Genomic DNA, 19,947 nt, shown 5'->3' with positions numbered 1-19,947 from the left:
TTTCTTTCGTCCTACCTTATTATATGCATATTATTAAAAGGTAGTTGTGAAGTTGGAAACATCTTGGAGAATTATTCATAATCTGGAGACTTTTGTGTATCCTTATTTGGTATGACATTGGGTCTCAAATCTTGAATTATCTTGTGTATGTAAATGTCTTTTTATTGATCTTTGATGTCTTGTCCCTTTAGTTATGTTTGTCTCTTAATTTGTCAATGGATGTGAAAGAAAGTAGTTTCTTTTTGGTGAATTGAAAAGAAAAGAATAAATAAAGGAAGTAATCCTTTATATCTGGAAACATTTCATGGTAAGTTATCTTGTTTGTCTACTAGATACACCGTTGGGTTTAAGCAAAGCTTTATTAACCATTGGTCATAATCAAAGACCAGGGTTGATGCTAGGCATCCTAATCCTAGCAAACCAGTCTGGACTCTGGACTGTAGACCTGGCATTCTATTTAAGTGACTGGTGACCACAGATTTATGCGTCGGCTTTAGGACATGAAACCAAAATAGCCAATTGGCCATTGGTTTTAACAGTCAATTGGTGACAGGTGTGGCTTAATTCCAATTTTAACACCAGGAACACATCATTGATTCCTCCGAACCTGTAAAGCAATGTTTAACTTTTCAAGCAAGTTTTGTGACAGACTCCTCCTTGATTGCCTGCCGACAGGGCTATTCGTTGGGACAAACATCAATGCAGGAGTTATTGGCTATATGTCCTTTCTCTGCCATTTAGCAGTCTGCAGATAATAAACAGGCCAAGACTTCATCCACACTGGTCTCGCCACTGAAGCTGACTGCACATAAAAGAGCCTTCTCATTCTGTATGATTTTTTTAAAAAGTAAAATGAGCTGGTTATAGAATGAAAAAAAATATTAATAATAATAATAATAAAAAGATACAACTCTCTCCAGAAAGATCACAGTTAATCACTGTTTTCACTTTCACAATTCATTTCAAATCTGAACATTTTTTCTATTCTTTTGTTAAGTAATGGCTCTGGGAACTTATCACAGATGTGGAAATTGCCCAGAAACTGCCCATGCCTGTCCTTGTTAGTAAATGTTTTTCCTCATAGAAAAGTGTATGCTTTTTGTTTCGTAGTGTATGTTTGGGTTGGTACATACATTACTCTTGACTATTCAGTATCATTCACAAATCCATTCCACATTGTTCGGTCCTCCCCATCAGTGTTATCCAAATGTTTTGCACTGGTCAAAACCTCGTGCTTTTAGAATTCATCATTGACCCTCTTCCCCGCCCCTTATTCACATCGAGCACCATCATGCTATCAGAAATGATTTGTGTGACAAAATTATCTGGAATAGAAACTTGATCTGACACCCCCTAATGGATACTCTGTTGATTTTGGCATTCACATAACAACCGGCAAGAAAATATAGTGGTGGGGTCTATCAATAATTTTGGGAGATTAAAGCCTAAATCTTTGAACATTGATGAATAAAAATTCATATACATCTGCGATTAGCATCACCATAATTTGATGCCTCTCTTGAAATACATAAATGAAACAACAATCATCAAAATTGGAACTTTTAAACACAAATCATATACATTACCTATTGCATTATCTGATCTTGTAGTGTATTTTTTCTAGCTCTTATCAGACTGTGGTTGGTTCTTGATGTCTGTTCAGTTGTACCTGTTGAAGCTGTAAGCTTTTCAATGCAACCCCACGTGATCTCCTCTGCCAAAGGGTATCTCCATCTCCTTTATCACCTTGTTTTGGCACTCTCCTGATCACAGGCAAAGGGGGATCCATGTTTTCGATGTTGATTGAAGCAGAATTCTCTTTTCCATCATCATTCTTGGGCCGGCTTGTACCATTCACTAACACCTCTTTTCTTCTGCAACTGGTGGTGGTAGTATTTGTGGTGGTGGCAGGGCTACTAGTTAGATTCTTGCCTGAAAACAGCTTCTTGAGCTTGAGATACTTGATACTGTTATTGGAGCTATTCTTGGTGGTGATGGTGAGTTTGTGAGAAGCAGGGAACCCAACAATCCTGTTGTTCCTCTTGACTTGTCCCATGCAACTGATCTTCGGAGACAAAGGGTCATCAGAGAAAGAGGCAGACCGGTCTTGCCATTTGGGGAGAGCCACATCTTTAATGGATGGTTTTGAACACAACATTGGCAAGAAAGCTCCCTTGTGATGCAGATGCATGTTGTGATGGTGAAGATGTTGATTGTACCCATTTCCCATATATGTCAGCTTCTAGTCTTCCCGTAAGAAAGTAGGAAAGAAAATGGATGCCACCAGGAAAAGAGACGAGAAGAAAATTGAAATGAGAGAAGGAGAGAGAGAGGGAGATGAACAGAGGAGAAGAAGGCTTTCGAAGAGGTTTTTAAGGGGAGGGGTTGAGTTTGTCTAGTCCTCTTGGTGGGGGCAGTGTCGAGTTTGTCAAACGTGAACAAAGCGTTGTACTTTTTGCAAGGTTCCCCTATCATTTATTATTATAATAAACTCTAATTTATCTTGTTTTGGTGCTTGCTTAGTCTTTCAAAGACTGTCGCTAAAGAACACAAGAGGACAAAATAGAAGTGGGTTACTCCCTCGTTTCTACTTTGAAGCTTGCTTTGTTGGTTTACATAAGTTCCTTCACACGCGTGAACAGAACCATTATTTTGGTTTCTTGGGGACTGGTCAGCATGCTGTAAATTCAAGAAAGCTGCCTACTCCTCACAATTATTTTTAGGTTCCCAACCCGTCTTCTCAAGGAACCACCAAATCACCAATCCAATTATGCCAACTTCACAACCTACAGATTGTACATCATATGCCGACCCTCTTTCGTTTCCTTGACTTGAGGTCCATGGGGTTGCCCATGTCAAGCGCCAGCCATGGTTTTACATCCCTATAATAATTTTATTTACTTGTGGTTTAGGACTACTTTTTTTAATTTAATTTTGATAAAAAAATAATAATTTAAAGTGTTGCGTTTTCTCCGAAAGAAAAAAAGAAATAAAAAAAAAAGTAGTGAAATTTGAATTTAATTTCATAATAGAATGAGTTGGTGGTCAAGATTCTAAATCTCTGTTCCATTTCCTTGCATCATCCCAGGTTGTTTGTTGGTAAATTTGTTTTTAATACATGCGAAACACATAGATTTTATAGCTGATGTTTCTTTAACTTGGATCAACATTAACAATGAGTCAAAGAGACCACAAGGAATAATGCAACGTGTTACATGTGGTCAGTTAAGGGTTTACTTTATCAGCTTACACTTACAAATAAATAGTTTAATTACAATTATATATATATATATCGTATATTAAATTCACTGAATAAATCAATAAATAAGTCAATTAATTAAATAAATAAACATAAAATGAACCTTAAATTTAAAAGTTTCAAAATCTGAGAAAAAGCCCATTAAACATTGATTAATCGGCTATAAAACACTCAATGTGTCATGTTGTCATTTGTCTCGTATTTATGTTTTACTTAAAAAAGATTTATATAACAGACATGTAATTAATAATTAAATATTTGTAAATTTATTAACAAATATTGACTCAATTAATAAAATCGTATGTCTAGACATAAATAGTTTGAACTTGAAGTTTCACTCGTGATTTATCTTGATATCTTTTTTTTTTTCAAAAAGAAAGTATTTCTCAATATTTACGGTCCAAATTCAAGAGGAAAGCATTATCATTATTTAATTAATCTCCTTTTTTGGCTGGAGGGTGGGTGGGGTCTGGGGATCCACATTTATTTCTTTTTAATTCATTTCTCTCTACTTTCGATATGGCGGTTACCTGCCAAACTTCTCACTGAACACGCTGAGTTGGTGCCGCCATAGACATGTTTGAGTATTTACCACCGTCGTCGATTAGAAAAACCTCAGACTAATCACTGCCGTCGACATGCATCTGAATCTGATCAATTAAAACCTTAGCCCACGTGCAGTGAAGTGATCAGATTTGCAGACTCTAAAGAAGGGGAGAGCCGTACACGTGGTGATGATCTGTGGAGAGAGGAAGGATAAAAAAGGATGGTCAGATGTAGATGCTTACAGCTCAGCAAACACACCATGTATTCCCGCATGTGGAAGGCACGTGAAAGTTGGACTTGCTTAGTACTGCCTTTGTTTGCCTGACATCAGATAGAGATTCCTATTTTTTAAGGGAGAAAAACGGCTATAATTTACTCTAAAATTAAGAAATATCTTTACACACTCAATAATAATATTTTTTTTAATTACAGTCTTGGATATTTGTTAAATTTAATTAAAATATTATTTTTATAAAATATTTTTAGTATTAAATTAAAAATAATTTATTAGTTTATAAATTTTTTTATAAATACCACTTTAGTTAATGTTCATAAACACTCTTCAAAGTTTTTTTATTAAATTTTTTAATTCCTTAAGACTATTGATATAATTTAAATTCTTATAACTTTTTTTATAAGATATTAATTTCGAAAAAAATGGATTCTAACTTAACATTTTAAGTTGAAGATACATCCACTTTATCATCAAATAAGGAAAAGAAAAAGGAAATTAATTATTTCTATTTTGGCTAGCCATAAGGTACGTGGGTTAAAGTTGAAAGCATGGTCCTACTTCTAACATTTGCATACCCAATATATAAAAAAGTGTAAGGATTAGGCAATGGAAGGGGGACAAGACGAAAATGGTAATGAAAGCTCAAATGGCAAATAGAGCTGGAGTTAGTAGAAGTAGCTAGCTAGCAAGGGAAGGTACCTGAACATATTGCATTCAGAGATTGGCTTAATCTTGAAAGGCATGCTTGTCTGTGACCCACCATTTCTCCCATTCGATCCATGCTCCATGCATGTGATAAATTATTGAAAGTTCATAAATAATTGTTGTAAAACCTTATACGCTGTCTTCTTCTTTGATTTTCTTTACTCTCTCTAGTCTCTCCCTCTGCCATATGCAAATACATATAGTTATATTAAAAAAAAAGGTTTTGGGAAGCATGAGAAAAGTAGGGAAAGCGAGGAGGAGGAGCTAGCTGATCTGCCTGGCTAAAGACAGCCTAGGTAAAGTCCAAGTAAAGATTGGCCCATATATTAGATGGCTTGGTTTTAGTCATAATTGGGTTTGCAGGTTGTCCTACATTCAGTATTTCTTTGTCAGATTTTATGTCTTGTAGTATCAGCTATACATGGAAGCCTCCTGCATCCTGGCACGAAAAACAGAGAAATCCCATGATTTTTTTGCAATTATCTCATTGGCTTCATCTTGTTCACTGCAGTGGCTGGAGCAGCATGTGCCAAGGAGGACAGATCCTGCGTACAGCTACTGTTTAGTACAAGAACAAAGGCCGGCATCGGCGGTGAGAAAAAAAATGAAAGGTGGGAAAAATGGCTTGGCCTTTTTTACGTACGATTTTGGAAAAAGGCCAAAGAAAGGATGAGGTTGCTTTGAGAGGGATAAAGATGAGGTCAAGTATGAGTTGTTATGACTTTTGTCAAATAATCTAGTTCCTTTTTCCATACTCAAGCTCTTGGTTGCGCTTGCAAGGTAAAATGCTGATAATCAATAGCAGAAAATCCCTCTCTCTATTTATAATGTGCAAACTGAAATTAAGGTCTATATGCATAGCAAGTCAACTCCTATTGAGGAAGAGGTAACTTATTGTTATATGTCGGTCAGCAATTAGTGGGAAACCGCCCCAAAGCTAACCAGCTGAAAAACACGAGGTCGGCGGTAATAAATCAAAATAATAAATTTTTACTATATCATTTCAATTTTATCGTTTGGATTATTTTACATCCCGTATTTCATATGCTTCCGTACCTTTTAAAATTATTAAAAGAAAATTCTAAAGTCCATTTAAATTCACAATGATTTTTAACAAAAAAAAAATCATATTTTAATTTAATCAATTGAAAATAGAGAAGATTTACTTGGTAATAATTTTTTTGAAGGAAATAGCATAACTTTTTGTATCCATCTTTTTTTCTAGTAATGTACCAATAACCAGAGCGCATTGATGGTGCAATTGTAGACAATGTAGTGGCGGAATTAATCCTTGCAAACTCATAGGTGGTAGAGTAAATAATACTAATGTTTTGCCAGGTTTATTAATAAGGCAAATAATAGGCTGACCCTTTTTTTGGCTCATCGCTGAATAAAATCACAGGTTTAGTCATTGTTTTTTCCCGTGACGTTCAAAATTCATACCAAGTCAAGGTTTCTCAAAATCTCTATTCTTCTCCTGAAAAGATTTCTATATTCCTGACTGTGTTGAAAGTTTCAGTTATTTTTAATTGAGACCAAGTACATTAAACGAGTCAAAGAGACCACGACAAACAATAACATGACATATTAAGTGGAATTTCGTTTGGAAATAATCAAATGATCCGCAAGGACTTGCAATTATACATACGTAAATAAAAAATAAAAAAAATCAGTTTGTGAAACAAAATTAATTAATAGTAAATGGTTGTGATTATGGATAGGATTGTATGCTTGTATTTGTCACTCTCGGATTATATTTATGTGAAGGGAAAATGTTATGAAAATGTCAAATAGTTATGAAGATCCTGATTATCTGATTTTTTTTTTTTTTGGGTAAGTTTGTACACATGGTTCTTAAAATAATGAGGGTAGAGAAGAAAAGCGTAAAAGCTGAATAATGATAAGAGGTGCAGTAAGTGGAAATAAGGGAAGCTACCTCCATGTAGCGTTGCCAGAGATTGCCTTCATAATGAGAGACATGCTTATCTGTTACCGTTACCCTCTTTTTCACATAACCCATCTGTACAGCAATACAAAAGAGATAATAATAATATTAAAAATTTGGTGTCTAAGTTTAAATTTCCATACATGTCTGTCTTGTCTCTCCCTATAGACGGCCCAGAATCAGTCAAATAATGTTGGCCTAAATCCAGCAAATTACACACCGTACAGTATGTGTAACGCTTGGCTTAGTTTAATTGTGATTGTTGGTTGTCTCGTCTGACGCTCACTATTATTTCTTTGTCATTTCAATAGGGTTCTATCAGTTACTCACATGGGAAATCTGGTGGCAACAAAAAGTAAAGATTTTGCAATTTTCTAGTTTACATGATTTTCTATTTGTGAGAAAGGAACAATTTGCAATTTTCCAAACAGAAAAGGCAAATGCTGAGAGATTACTTGATACAGACTTCTTGGTGTGTTAGAATGGAAAATTTTAGTCTTTTTTTCTTTTCTATTTGGGCAAGGGAAGATTCAAACTCTTATCTCATTGATCAAAGAATACCTGCCCTACCTTTGAACCAAATGATTATTTGTATTTAGTCGAAGATTCAAAATCAAAAGAGAACAGGGAGAATCCAACATTTGATTTGGACTCAAATATCTATAATAATGAGGCAACTCACCATTTCCATCTTAGGGATGGGGCAAGGTGTATTCCATCCACACAGAAGAGTTTGAAGAGAATAAAGACATCAATCCAATGATATACCTGCCCTTCGATAGCAGGAAACCAGGAAACAAAGTCAAATTATGAGTCAAGAATATAATTCTCCAATGTTCAATGTATCTATATAATTCAGTAAATTATCGAGCGTGGCATCATTGGCATATAAATCAAAAGGTCGCCACACCTTGCTTCAAAACAGAACTTCCAAGTTTATAGCTTCCTACTTATCACAATAGACCAGAATATAGTGTACAAAGATGTCACAAGAATCTCACCTGCCATGTATGTATGCTGGAACTAGGCTTTGATGAGTCAAACCTAGGCAGTTACTGGAAAACTTCCATTTATAACTTCACCCCTTCTTGGTTTTTCTCTCTTAAGACAGCAAAATAGTCCCTCATTTAAGTTCAAAATAAAAAAGGGTCTTATGACAGCACCTTTTGATTTGAACTCGTGACAGCATTCCATTCAACACATAAAGGGGAACAAAAAAGCCCCAGTGACTTGGTTACTGCAGCATTTGAAAGGGCAACATACTCCAGAAAAACATCTTCCCAATCAGCTATTATTCAGAGGTGTCATCATGGTTGTCCTTTGAGGGTGGAACTACCTCATCCTTTGAGAAATCAGATTCAATATTTTCTTGATTAGAAACTCTATTTGGACCATCATCCACTGTATCAGTATCTTTTGGCAACCCAATATTCTGTTCTAACACTCTATTCTCTGCAGATTCCTTCACTGTTTCAACATGGTGATTGGCTTGAGCTAGTGATCCGGATGAAGGAAAAGTTGCAGAACCACCACCCGATCCTTTCAAAAGACTAACATACTTGAACACAAGTTGCTTATAGTTATTTAGCAGGTCTTCCACATCACTGATAGTCAAGTCACCCGCATGAGCAAACAAGTATGGGTAATCCCGAAAAACTTTGCTCGTCTGATCCTCCTTCAAAAGCATAGCTGCCCCTCTATTCTCCAACTCTGAGATTGATGGAATTTTAGTGATTGATGACTGATCTTCCTTATTTGAAGGTTTTGTTTCCAAAGATTTAGGTTGTACTAAGTGGTCCTCCATAAGAGTTTTATGTCTGGATTCAGTAGATTCTCCGGGATCATGTCCAGCAATTTGGTCAATTTGACTGGAAAGACCATCCACATCTGTTGAAAGGCCAGACAGAAGAGCTCGAGCAAACTCCATGTTCTTCTCAAACTCAGTTTCCTCCATTGAAAGTGCTTTTGCATCAATACTCGAGATGAAAGACTCGGCAGAGAGCATGTTTGTGAAAAAATAGGCTGCTTCAGCAACTAATCGAGATTGACGTCTATAACGTTGTATATACAACAAATTTGAGTGCAGCTGTGGAGGATTTGCCTACATAAAAATTTCATGAGAAGAATATTTTCTTAATAGTTTTGCAATGGTGGGAGGATCAACTACAAACTAATCCTGCATATATTACTAGTCTTACCTTTATGGTAACATAAATCAAGACAGGAAGAAATTCATCTGCTCCAGGAGGATTCTCGTTTGAAGCAATTGAAGCATTAAGCAACAAATTATTGATAACCTTGCAACAATTGAGGATACAAACAAGCTTGTCTCTTGGAGCCTTGTACATATTGATTTTTTGTAACTCTTTCTGTGCAAGCTGGCAACATAAGGTAGTATAGATTCAGGGGAAAAACTAAAAGGTAGAATAGTTACAGTGGGGCATCCAAACTTCCTAACCATATCAAGTAGGAGCTTCATTGATTAAAAACTTTATCAGAAATATGCTAGAGCCATAATCAAACTGGACTGAAATGTTCGGATATTTCTTGCAAATGATATATGTATGTTCTTCAAACAACAAAATGTAGAGGCCGTAAATAAGGTAGGCTCAACTGCCCAATAGTTAGTAAAGCAAAAGCTAACTGCAAGAGAGTATAATAATTAAGAGTATCAAATTAAAAAGGCAGGAAATTATTACAACTAGTTTGGTCATTATCATGATGACAAGCTCATTGAACATTTTGGTGGGGGAAAGACATTGTAGACAGTTCACAATAAAGAACTGGTTAACACCAAAACTGGTCATTTATGGTGAACAAAAGCCTAAATCTACATCACTCTCAGCCTGTCTTGCTCATAAAATTCAGCTATAACAAGCCATTTGGAGTTAGGGAGAAAAACTAGATGACCAACTTCCAAAAACACTGAATACCAGTTGCTGTTCTTATGCTGATAATATTTCTGAGGACAACATTCTATAAAAGCAGCATAATAAGCCTGGACCTTCAGCTTTCAATTAACAAATTACATTGATAGAGTCTATGCAATTATCAGTACAACAAAAATTTTTGTCACAACCAACTGCAGCTTCGAGTACTGCAACAAAGTGAGCTACATAACAAAATAATTTCACTGTTGCTTAAGATGATATCATTGTTCACTGTTGCTTAAGATGATATCATTGTTCACTGTTGCTTAAGACGATATTATTGGTCGCATGTAGAGCTTATAAAGAACTGAATGAAGCATGAAGCTCCCAAAAAAGGGGGATATTTTATACGGCGTGGAGCAAAACTAAAAAGATTAGAGGTATCAAACAAGATGAGGAAACAGCTATATATGGTTACATACTAAGCATCTTCAAGTATTAACAAGCATCAAAGGTTATGGTTTTGCTTCTGTACAATATCTAAAATTTAAATCAGCATATGTTCAACATGACATGAACCAGATCAACTGTCACGTAAAAATAGATTAATGTAGCAAAGTATTGCCATGTTATCAAGGCACAAGGCCTCGGAGCATTAGAAAACCACTACATGAGTGCACAGTCCTCATTTGATCATGTCATGGGAGAACCTTACAATGAATTCAAGTCAAATTTAGACTTCTCTCCTAATTTGGGAGTTAGGCATGAAAGGATCTGCTACATAAGATGACTTAGACAGAATCTTTTGGGCTCAAATAAGGGCTGAATTAAGGAAAATAAATTCTCTATGAAGAGATGTTCTTTCCTTCCCAGGTGAGGATTTTTTGCTCTCAGAGAATCCAACTTCCTGCCTGCCTTAGACAAATTTCGGAAATATGATGATACCTATCAGCATTCCATTCTTGGAAGCATCTAATAAACATGGTATTCTTTTTGTTGGTTTCACCAAGATGTACCTCTGATTGCTATTTGAGAAACCAAGGAGCTTCTTATTAACTAGGAGTTCACTCCTGATTTCTAGATAAAACCATCAATACTTATCTTCGAAGGGACCCAACACCTTGATATGTTTGATTCTTTCCAGTTAATATTCTAATCATTTCACTATTTGCAAAAAAGATATAAAAGTCTACTGTACAAAATGTCCAAAGGGTTCTTCCATTAGCATGCCAAACATGACAAAAATAGTTCAAAGAGCCAACATATGCAGAAGGTGAAGTTTACAACATACTGCAAAAAGGAAATTGCTTGAAACATAAAATCCCACGACCTACCAGCCAAGATGTCTCATTCTGAAAGGTCGGCTTAATATCCAAATTCTCAGGCCGAACAAACTGCTGAATAAGAGCCATCTTCTCAGAAAGTTGCTCATCATGTTTTACATCATCTGGAAGTGAAGCAAACACACGGGTAAATAACTTTGTCATAACATACTTCTCCAGTCCCTGTGTTTGGAAAAGAAAAAGGTAAATGCATCAATACTGGAAAAGATTTTTCATTTTCTTAGAAGAAATTGCCTAAAAATAGAAATAAAGATAAGTAATTTAGTGGATAAAGCATGTAGACCAGAACCTGACAGGACAAACAAGCAAAATAAGTAGTATCAGTGACTTACTTCACCAGCACTGTCCAGCTCCTCCTCGGAGCATCCAGCCCAAAGCGGATGAGCTCGAAAATCAGCTTCCATGTTGGCAAGGAACGCCTGTACAGCAGCACTATCCCTTTCCGGATCAGGAGCATTGTTCGAGAACGAAACTATGAAACTGCAATACAGGGACAAGTCAAGCTCAAAAGTCAAAAACACGGAACTGATTGCCTCAAGAAAGGATCAAACTATTCCTTCCAAAAAAGAAACATGCCAATCCTTCCTATAGTAAAATTAAGCTGCATTTGGCAATGAATTTAAAAAGAACAACTCAGGCTCCCCATTTTTAGCTTACATATTGAGAATTTTACTTGAATTTCAAGTAATCAACTATAAAAATCGATCAAATAAACATTCATTAAATCACTTCCGATTAATCACAAATCACGTTCTATCTTAAGTCTTTATCTACATTTAAAGATGAGCTTTTAGGGGACAAAACAAAGAAAGAAAGGCAGCAATTAAAGATTGATAGACCTTTTGATGGATTTGACGAAATCAGCAGCAGAAGGCTGGCGCATGCGCTCTAGAAAATCCTGCAATCCTAAGAAAACATCGGCGTTCTCCATTTGGCTGACCACCGTCTGATCGTTTGACAATTTCTGAGCTCACGTTGATTAGCGACGAGACTCGAGAGAAAGAGTTTTTGCCTAAGAGAAGTACTTTTTAGAGTGAACGGTGCGTGATAGAGGGTGCAGCCGCGGTTGGAGACAACAGGAAAGTTACAGCTATTAATTTATTTTTTAAAAAAATAATTGGAAATTTATAAAATGGAATTAAATTATGCTGTGTCCCTGCTGTGAGGTTATTAACCATTTCGTTTGCGGCTCGGGCCATCTTGTTCTTCGTCCGCCTATTCATTACGGCCCGTTTCGGGAAGAGCTAGAGAGAATCTTTCTAGGGAAGGTGGGTTAAATCTCCTTAAGCCCAAATCATAGTCCAAGTTCAACACCCATTAACTCGATTCATCAATATTTATTAATTAATTATTATTGAATTATTATTCTATAAACGTTGACGAAGTTTTTAAATTTCACAAACACGAAATTAGATCATTGTCATATTTATTTAATAATTAACTAATTGTAAATATTAAATAGTAATTACAAACATTTGTCAAAAGATGACATTTTAAAAAAAGTCTTATAATTAATGTATTGTTTGTTCTTAAAATTGATAAAAATAAAAAATATATTTTAGAATAAAATTTTAACTAATCTTAAGAAGGGTCGATAGGCATGTATTAGCCGGATTCTTAATTAATTTATTAATTTTATAAATATACTATAATAAAATGTGTTAATTTTATAATTTCACCGGTACAATTTTGCAAATTTATAATTTTTATCTTTTTTATTGTATATTTTTAGAAACAAATATTAGTTTAATGATCAGATGTGGAATTCAAATTTTTGAAATTTCTTTAAAATAAAAAATAATCTTTTGATTAATTTTTTCAATAACTTGGCTTCAAGATTGAATCTTGACGACTTGATAATATAAAAGGTTTTTATTAAACGACCCCGTATTGAATAAATTTGATTATTTGCCATCTTTTGTGAAGTGTATTGATCTAAGGTTGTCAAGTGTAAGTGACAGTGTTTCTCATCTAAGCTGTTTTGGTAACCGCAAAGCAACTGAAGATAACAAGCACGCCCAATTTCTGAAAAGAGATGATTCGGGAGGGGAACTGATTACCCAATGGTTGCTCTCCATCTCGTCTTAAATCATAAAAGCATTTGCAAAATTGTACAAGGAGCAACTTTTTACATGAAATGGCTTCTATAAATGTAACCATAATTTAGCTTTTGGAGTTTACACCACCAGTATACTTATACCCTCTCTTACACACATCAAACTTAATTTCTATGCAAAATGAGAAAGAAGAAAAACAAAACTCTTAACACTTTTTGTCTATAAATACTATGACATTGCTAAACTCAAAAAAAAAGAATTGGAACATACCCTAGATTTTCTGATTATACAGCTCCTACATTAATGTCTTTGCTTGCCATGATCCAATATTATTTCACGAAAAAATTTCGAGGAAATGTGTTGCAGATATGTACCATGACAGCGTAACCGGATGCACTGTTCTCTCCCACCTCAGCAGTGAAAACTGCTTCTCCTTGATTGTCAACCACAAAGGTTTACTCTTGTTTGCTCCAGAATACCATCCGATCCAAATTAATTTAGAATAAAGCACTCCAAACAGCTCCATCCCCTTCACCACACCTTTCGTGAACAACCTTGATCTTCTCCACTGATTTGCAGATTCCGCTGCAGCTCCAATCAAATGATGCAACACATACATTGCCTGCTTGTGCCTTCCACTCACAATCTGTGGTACCGGAAATAAACTCGAGTTAGAGGGAAGACCAAGCTAGAAAAGTATGTTATGCATTAATGAAATCAAATGAGCACTCACAATCTTTATTAAAAGTTTTAACACCTTATTCTTGACACACTTCCTTTGTCAGAGCAATACTAATAAGGTCCAAACTAATACGTTGTAACAACTCAGGGATGCATATGGTTGCATATTTTGCAATGCATAACACTAACTTAAAACAGTCGACAAAACAAAAATGAAAAACAAAAAAATATATATGACTATTACTAGATTTTGACAACAAGAAGCCCTTGAGTGCAACTGCAACCCATCCGATCATCTGGTACCATTGCATAAACATGTAATCCCATCCTCCTTATTTCCATTTTCCATTTATTGGTCCTTATGATAGTTTGAAACTAACTATATTTCATATAAAGTTAGGCACAAGATTAACTTATTTATATTCTTCAAGAACATTACCTGGCGGAGTCCCACAGCACATATTCCTATCATCTATATGCTCAACCTCAAGGCCGATAAACCATGCACCGAGGGACACATCTTCATTAGCATATTTATGCAATATAGGCCTGCAATCAGTCAGAGTCACTCTGAATATTAGCCATGGCTTTTTAACACAGAATATTATTGGTGCAGAAGATCAAGGGTGCAAAGTTACAAAAATCAAAATAATATACAAATTCACCAGTCTGCTTTGCCCATATAGTCCAAGGATATAAATTTGATCAGCATTTTAGTGCTCTTGGGCATTTTCATTTGGCTTTACACTCATTTGAGGACTTGAATTATGCCCAATTTGACAGAATTTATGCAACATAATAAAAGATTTTCAATGTTTTGAGTAACGGTATGCTTGAAGTAAAAAAATTGCTACTTGATTTGAATGGGAGAAAAACATAATCAAATAGACAACTGAAGCAAAGAAGGGGATAATGGTGAAGACACTGCCAAATCGACACACATACAAGGGGCCATGAAGATTAAATCAGAACCCTCGATATGGCTCAGCAATATATAAGACAAAAATCAAAGTTCTTACTGGTTTATGGAGATGTAGGTTGCCAGATCCTTTGAAATTGCATATATCTGCCCAGTTGCATGTCGAAAGTATTTGTTGCCCTCTTCTCCAAATTTCCAGTATTCTGGTTCGTGGTATTTGACATTCCTACAGTACAGAGAGGAATTCAAGAAAAGTTACATAACAAATTTGCAGGAGGGAGCAAAGCAAATCAAACAGAAATATTATCAACAATAAACAGGTCAACAGGATATTACTTTTGAGAAAGAACAGGTCCAGATTTCATGCACCCTATATAGACTCTGGGCTTCGAACGGTGACGGCCAAGAGTTGCAGCTAGCACACCTATAAGAAATATGTGTAAGAAATTCAACTTAGAAAACAATCAAAATTTTTTTCTTCACCACTATGTTGGGTGATAAAATGTTTTCAATAATAAAAAAGAAAAATAATAGGAGATGGCAAATGTACCAAGGTTAACATGGACATCATCATCCACCTTGACATAAAACTCAGCATCCCATTTTGCAACTGCAGTAGAAAAGAAAATTTTTGTTTTTGCAGATAATTCATGATATCCTTCAACATGCTCCTGCATTTTAAGATTGAAACCACTTATTGGTAAGAAATGCCATAATATCTCATTAGGATATCAAAGATTATTGCAGGAGTGCTGTTTTACCAGTCTAAGGAAGTCCTTATGCTGAGCATCCTCTGAATCAATAGCTCTATCTAAAATGCTGTTGGATGTTGCACTGGGTAATACAATGCAGATATAACTTATGTCAGTTCAAATTACATACTGAAGCAAGCCATATTCATCACATTATTACAAGCATCACTTGCTTAATATTTTGAATTACTCCATACCTACTTCAAAACGTATAACTCCCTAGGGTTTTTGCCAAGAAATGTATGCACTGAACAAGGAACAGAAAGATGATTTACCTATGGCCAATCATGAAACGGATGACAATCCCTTTCTCCCGCTCCAACTGAACAAGCTTTTCCCCTGTTCGAATACAAATGTCAAAATTCATTTGAGATATTAAATAACAAACTAATAAAATATAAAATCCTCAAAAGGGCTACGAAACGTTGAAAACTATGAAACCTTGAGGCATCCAAGTCTCTCTGACAGAATCACGCCGCCTCCTACTACTAAAAGCAGTGTTAATTCCAATAACCATGAACACTTTCTTCCTTGGTGGGCCATCATGAGCCAAGGTTGAGACAGCACTGGAGGCATCCAAGTTCCCCATTTCTTGAGAACTACGTGAGGCAGCTAACTGCATCTGAAGCATTGCAACCGACTTGTCTAGAGATCTGTCAGGCCTCAACAAAAATCAAATTACGAAGAAATTATTAGCCAAGTCTTCAATTCTTTTTTCCAAATAATAAGAACCCGATTTTGTACTCACTGAATTGCTTCGTGGGTTTTCAAAACTTCACCCATTACATCATTATCTTGTGCAGGCTTCTGTAACACAATAAAACTTTCTTTTAGAAACATTAAAATTGTTTTTTCTTAAAAAAAAAAAGTAAAAGAAAACAAACAATGGAAGTTATACTGTGATAGTGAAAATAACAGAAACATACTTTCTTCGTATCGCAATCCTCGGAGACAATCTGCAACTCCTGTTCACGTCGATGCCGAGAGATGAGCTGACCGTTGGATTCAAGTGGGAGCCACAGCCTGTAACCAAAATCCAATGGCTTTCCATATATAAAAAATAAACTCCATTCCAAAGATTAAAGACCCAAACCGGAAAAAAGAAAAGAAAAAAGCTCTGACCCAATTCATTAATTCAATCCACAATAAAAGGAAAAGGCAAAGAACTAATGGCAAATCAAAAAGAGAGACCTGTTACAGAAGAGAATTCCGAGAGTGAAGAAGCAGATGCAGAGAAATGGGATCCATTTAACGGAGATTTTCTTGGGGCTACGGTGCTTCATGGCCGAGAGACGAGAGGGAAACGAGGAGAAGGAAGAGGGAGGAAGGCGGAGCTGAAGATGTGAAAAATGCGAGATTATTAAGTTAGTATATTGTTTTGAGTTTTCCGTTTTCGCATGTCAGATCATGTTATAAGCCGAAGGAATTTTGATTAGTCTTACGCGCGTTGGACCGTCGAAGAACAGAATAGTTATTAGTTAGGCAACAAGGTACTTGCCCGCAGTCATATTTGGACCTTCTGTACGTTTTTCGGCCCCACTCCGTGGAACTCAACCCCCGCCAGTCACGCTACCCGTCATGAACCAAACAGCGTATTTGGGCGCATTATTATTTTTTTTTTTAGAAAAGGACTTTATATTTTCCATCCTTCGATTTTGTTAAGAATTGTTTTATTACATCGTTGAGGAAAGAAACAAATTTGTCTTTACAATCCATTGTGAAGAAAAGGATTTAAATCTCGTATATTCAAGACATCGGGACAAAATCATCAGCTATGATTTATTTTTTATTAAATCAAAACTTTTCTTAATTTGATAGTATCATACACAATTTTGTGTATTTTGTATTTTTTTTATTTAAAGAAAGAAGAAATTAAACACTAATAATCGAGTTAAATATTTAAATTTTTTATTTTTTAGATAATATATATTTTAATTACAATTTTGAATCAAGAATATTTGTTCAAACAAAATATATAATACATATTCTTTTAAAATTATATCATATTTATTAAATAAATTATTAGTGCAACTATAAATACACTTAAAATCTCCAGTACTGTTTTTTTATGTTGAAACAATATTTCAACACAAAAAAAAAAAAATCTGCTAAAAATTTGTCCTTTATTGAAGCACCACTTTGACTTGTACAAGTGGCATAATTATTTATTTTTAATTGTTATACGTAAACTTTTATTAATGAATTGTACCATATATAGTAACTACATTTTTGACTTTACAACAAAGTAACGTTATGCTAATCTTAATCTTATTACGTAATGCCCAAATATAACTTGAGATGAAGTGCTAGCACCAGAGGCGGAGGGGAGGGGAGGGTGGGGCGGGGGTTAATTTTTAAATTTTTCTACTTATTTTTATTTTTTAAAATATTTTAATTTCATATTTATAAAAATTTTATTTTTTTTAACATATATTTTTAAAAAATATATAATTTTGTTCTTATAATAATTTTTTATTTGTTAAGATATCCCACAACAATTAGTTAATAGTTAATTTTAATAGACTAAACACTAAAAATAAAATCTATTACAATAAAATTATACTCAAACTTCATTTTTTAAAATCTTATGACCGTCACCTCTTGTTCTCTTTTATTCTTACTAAATATAAACAAAAATTTATTTTTTTCTTATACTTTTTTGTTTAAGCATTTTCTATGCATAAAACTTCTAGTCAATAACTTAAATTCATGTCACGATAATTGATAAGTTTAGTTTATTTATTATTTTTTATTTTTATTATTTCAATTTTAAACTTTTTCTGCATTTAATAGTTTTTTTTAATGATTTTGATTTTGGGTTTACCATCTTAGTCATTTTTTGTTAAAAACAACAAAACAATGATTTGATTAAGCACCTAAAGTTAATTATTACTTATTTGTTTAGAGATTTCTTGATTACTTTCTTATAAAGTATTTATTTACTAAGATTATTGTAAATAATTAAAATTTTTATTTGGGGTTGCTTTCTTAATAAATTGTTTATTGATATTGTACTTAATTTTTGTGATTAATTTTAGGGAATTGCTTCCCATTGAATTATTTATTGATAGTACTTAATATTTTTTAAGATATTGCTACCCATTAAGATTTTTGTTATTATATTTGTTAATTTTTTACTATTGTTGAAGTTTATTTAGGAATTGAGATTATTGTCATTATTAAATTATTTATGCTTATAATAATTAATTATTTTAAGTAAATTATTAAGATTGATTTCTTTGAATAATTTAAAAATTTTTTGAAATATGAGAATAGATTATCATTAGTAATAAAAGAATTGAATCTTATTTCAAGAAAATGAATTTTTCAGAAAATATTGACCCACTTGAGTCTTCGTCACTCTAAATATAAAATCTTAACTCTGTCACTTATTAGTTCTATAATATAATGTGAGAATATGTTCAAACAAATTATGACAGCAACAATTTGGTTGATGACATGTACCTTATGATGATTTCATTATGACTTAGTAAACCATATTATTGTCACTTAAATCTTAACTTCTGTCCAAACAGCAATTGGCACTATTGCCTAATTTTTCAAGTTGCATAATTAATTATTTATCCGTTACCATTTACTTATTATATGCTGACAAATAAACACACCATTTAATCGATGAAATGAGCCTTGTTTCATCATTCTCATATATATATGAATTCAGAACCAAAAATGAAAATCGATATATGGTTGCTAGTGGATGATAGCCTAAGTACACTAACACAGAGCCCAGCAACATCACAAAGCCATTATTGGGCTTAAATTCCTTACCTTTAACACCAAGGGGGCAGAAGCTCCACACTTAGCAACCAAAACACTTAAAGCGCCGATTAAATAGCCCAAACTCCTCATATCAAATACCAGCAATAATATTCTCACAACCCATCACACTGGGTCTAACCAATCATAGCTTCATGACGATCCTACGGTATTACTTAAACAATATCCCTTCCAAACACTTAGCCACATAACCGGCAGCGAGGTAACTCCTAACATCGGTAATTCCTTCCTCTTAAGCAGTGACATGGGTTACTCCTCCCTCATCCAATAATAAAGCAATCCAGATACGGGTAACTCCTCCACTATCGACAGTCTATGGTCATTATTACGGGACGGATTCATAAATTTTTCTAATGATATTATATTTAAATCTATTTTAACTTAGAAGTCTTTCACTTCATTTTTTATAAAATTGTAAACAAATTAATAGATATATTAACATCATTAGTTACATAAAATTTTAACATAAATAATATAATTAATAAAAATTTTGACGCTTGTTTATTGATGTCATCTGACACTATTTCACTTCACGCCCGTCCGCCCTTGATAGTTACCTGGGAAGAAAGGGTGAACTTCTTTTTGATGACCAGAGCTGGAGGAAGTCATTTCTGAATTCTGATGGAGTCAGTTTCCATGTCAAAAGTTCTTCTTGGTCGGTTCAACGTTCAAAAATTGTGGCTCAAACATTCATGCCACAACTCATGGACCGGATTTCAACGAGTTTCCAGACATTGTGAGTCAGATATGCAAGTTAGAAACATAACAGAAATGGAGAGAAAAACAGGGCTTTGCTCTGATTTGAGTGCACCCTTTGCCTAATTTTGTCTTGTCATA

The 19,947-nt window shown here is 34.4% G+C and overlaps 3 protein-coding genes across 8 annotated transcripts; all 3 read right to left on the bottom strand.

Moving 5' to 3' along the window:
- Nucleotides 1-316: 316 nt before the first annotated feature.
- On the bottom strand, nucleotides 317-2,448 carry LOC18592247 (myotubularin-like protein). 2 transcript variants are annotated; one of them, XM_088809117.1, is made up of 2 exons: nucleotides 1,587-2,448; nucleotides 317-827 (listed from the first exon to the last, which is right to left on the bottom strand). In XM_088809117.1, the coding sequence occupies exon 1, from the start codon at nucleotides 2,228-2,230 to the stop codon at nucleotides 1,631-1,633; it is 600 nt and encodes a 199-aa protein (XP_088665243.1). In that variant the 5' UTR covers nucleotides 2,231-2,448; the 3' UTR covers nucleotides 317-827; nucleotides 1,587-1,630. The 2 variants fall into 2 exon arrangements, with proteins under 2 accessions (XP_088665243.1, XP_017980902.1); XM_018125413.2 differs by having other exon boundaries at nucleotides 318-802.
- A 4,088-nt stretch (nucleotides 2,449-6,536) lies between these two features.
- On the bottom strand, nucleotides 6,537-11,999 carry LOC18592246 (vacuolar protein sorting-associated protein 9A-like). 5 transcript variants are annotated; one of them, XR_016027958.1, is made up of 7 exons: nucleotides 11,743-11,999; nucleotides 11,236-11,383; nucleotides 10,895-11,065; nucleotides 8,889-9,068; nucleotides 7,692-8,791; nucleotides 7,373-7,463; nucleotides 6,537-6,765 (listed from the first exon to the last, which is right to left on the bottom strand). XR_016027958.1 is itself a non-coding variant. In XM_007018860.3 (5 exons), exons 1-5 carry the CDS (start codon nucleotides 11,832-11,834, stop codon nucleotides 7,982-7,984), a joined length of 1,401 nt encoding a protein of 466 aa, XP_007018922.2. In that variant the 5' UTR covers nucleotides 11,835-11,999; the 3' UTR covers nucleotides 7,514-7,981. The 5 variants fall into 5 exon arrangements, 1 of the variants encoding a protein (XP_007018922.2); XR_001929136.2 differs by having other exon boundaries at nucleotides 7,373-7,458; XR_001929137.2 differs by having other exon boundaries at nucleotides 6,669-7,463.
- A 1,029-nt stretch (nucleotides 12,000-13,028) lies between these two features.
- Nucleotides 13,029-16,718, bottom strand: LOC18592245 (Galactosyltransferase family protein). The gene is made up of 11 exons (XM_018125887.2): nucleotides 16,504-16,718; nucleotides 16,239-16,335; nucleotides 16,061-16,119; nucleotides 15,754-15,965; nucleotides 15,588-15,651; nucleotides 15,322-15,394; nucleotides 15,111-15,231; nucleotides 14,897-14,984; nucleotides 14,661-14,786; nucleotides 14,081-14,190; nucleotides 13,029-13,606 (listed from the first exon to the last, which is right to left on the bottom strand). The coding sequence occupies exons 1-11, from the start codon at nucleotides 16,593-16,595 to the stop codon at nucleotides 13,458-13,460; spliced, it is 1,191 nt and encodes a 396-aa protein (XP_017981376.1). The 5' UTR covers nucleotides 16,596-16,718; the 3' UTR covers nucleotides 13,029-13,457.
- Between the last annotated feature and the right edge of the window lie 3,229 nt (nucleotides 16,719-19,947).

This window comes from Theobroma cacao, chromosome 8 (assembly GCF_053813885.1).
Source record: "Theobroma cacao isolate CCN51 chromosome 8, ASM5381388v1, whole genome shotgun sequence".
Taxonomy (NCBI): Eukaryota; Viridiplantae; Streptophyta; class Magnoliopsida; order Malvales; family Malvaceae; genus Theobroma; species Theobroma cacao.
This window is presented reverse-complemented; position numbering and strand designations above follow the sequence as displayed.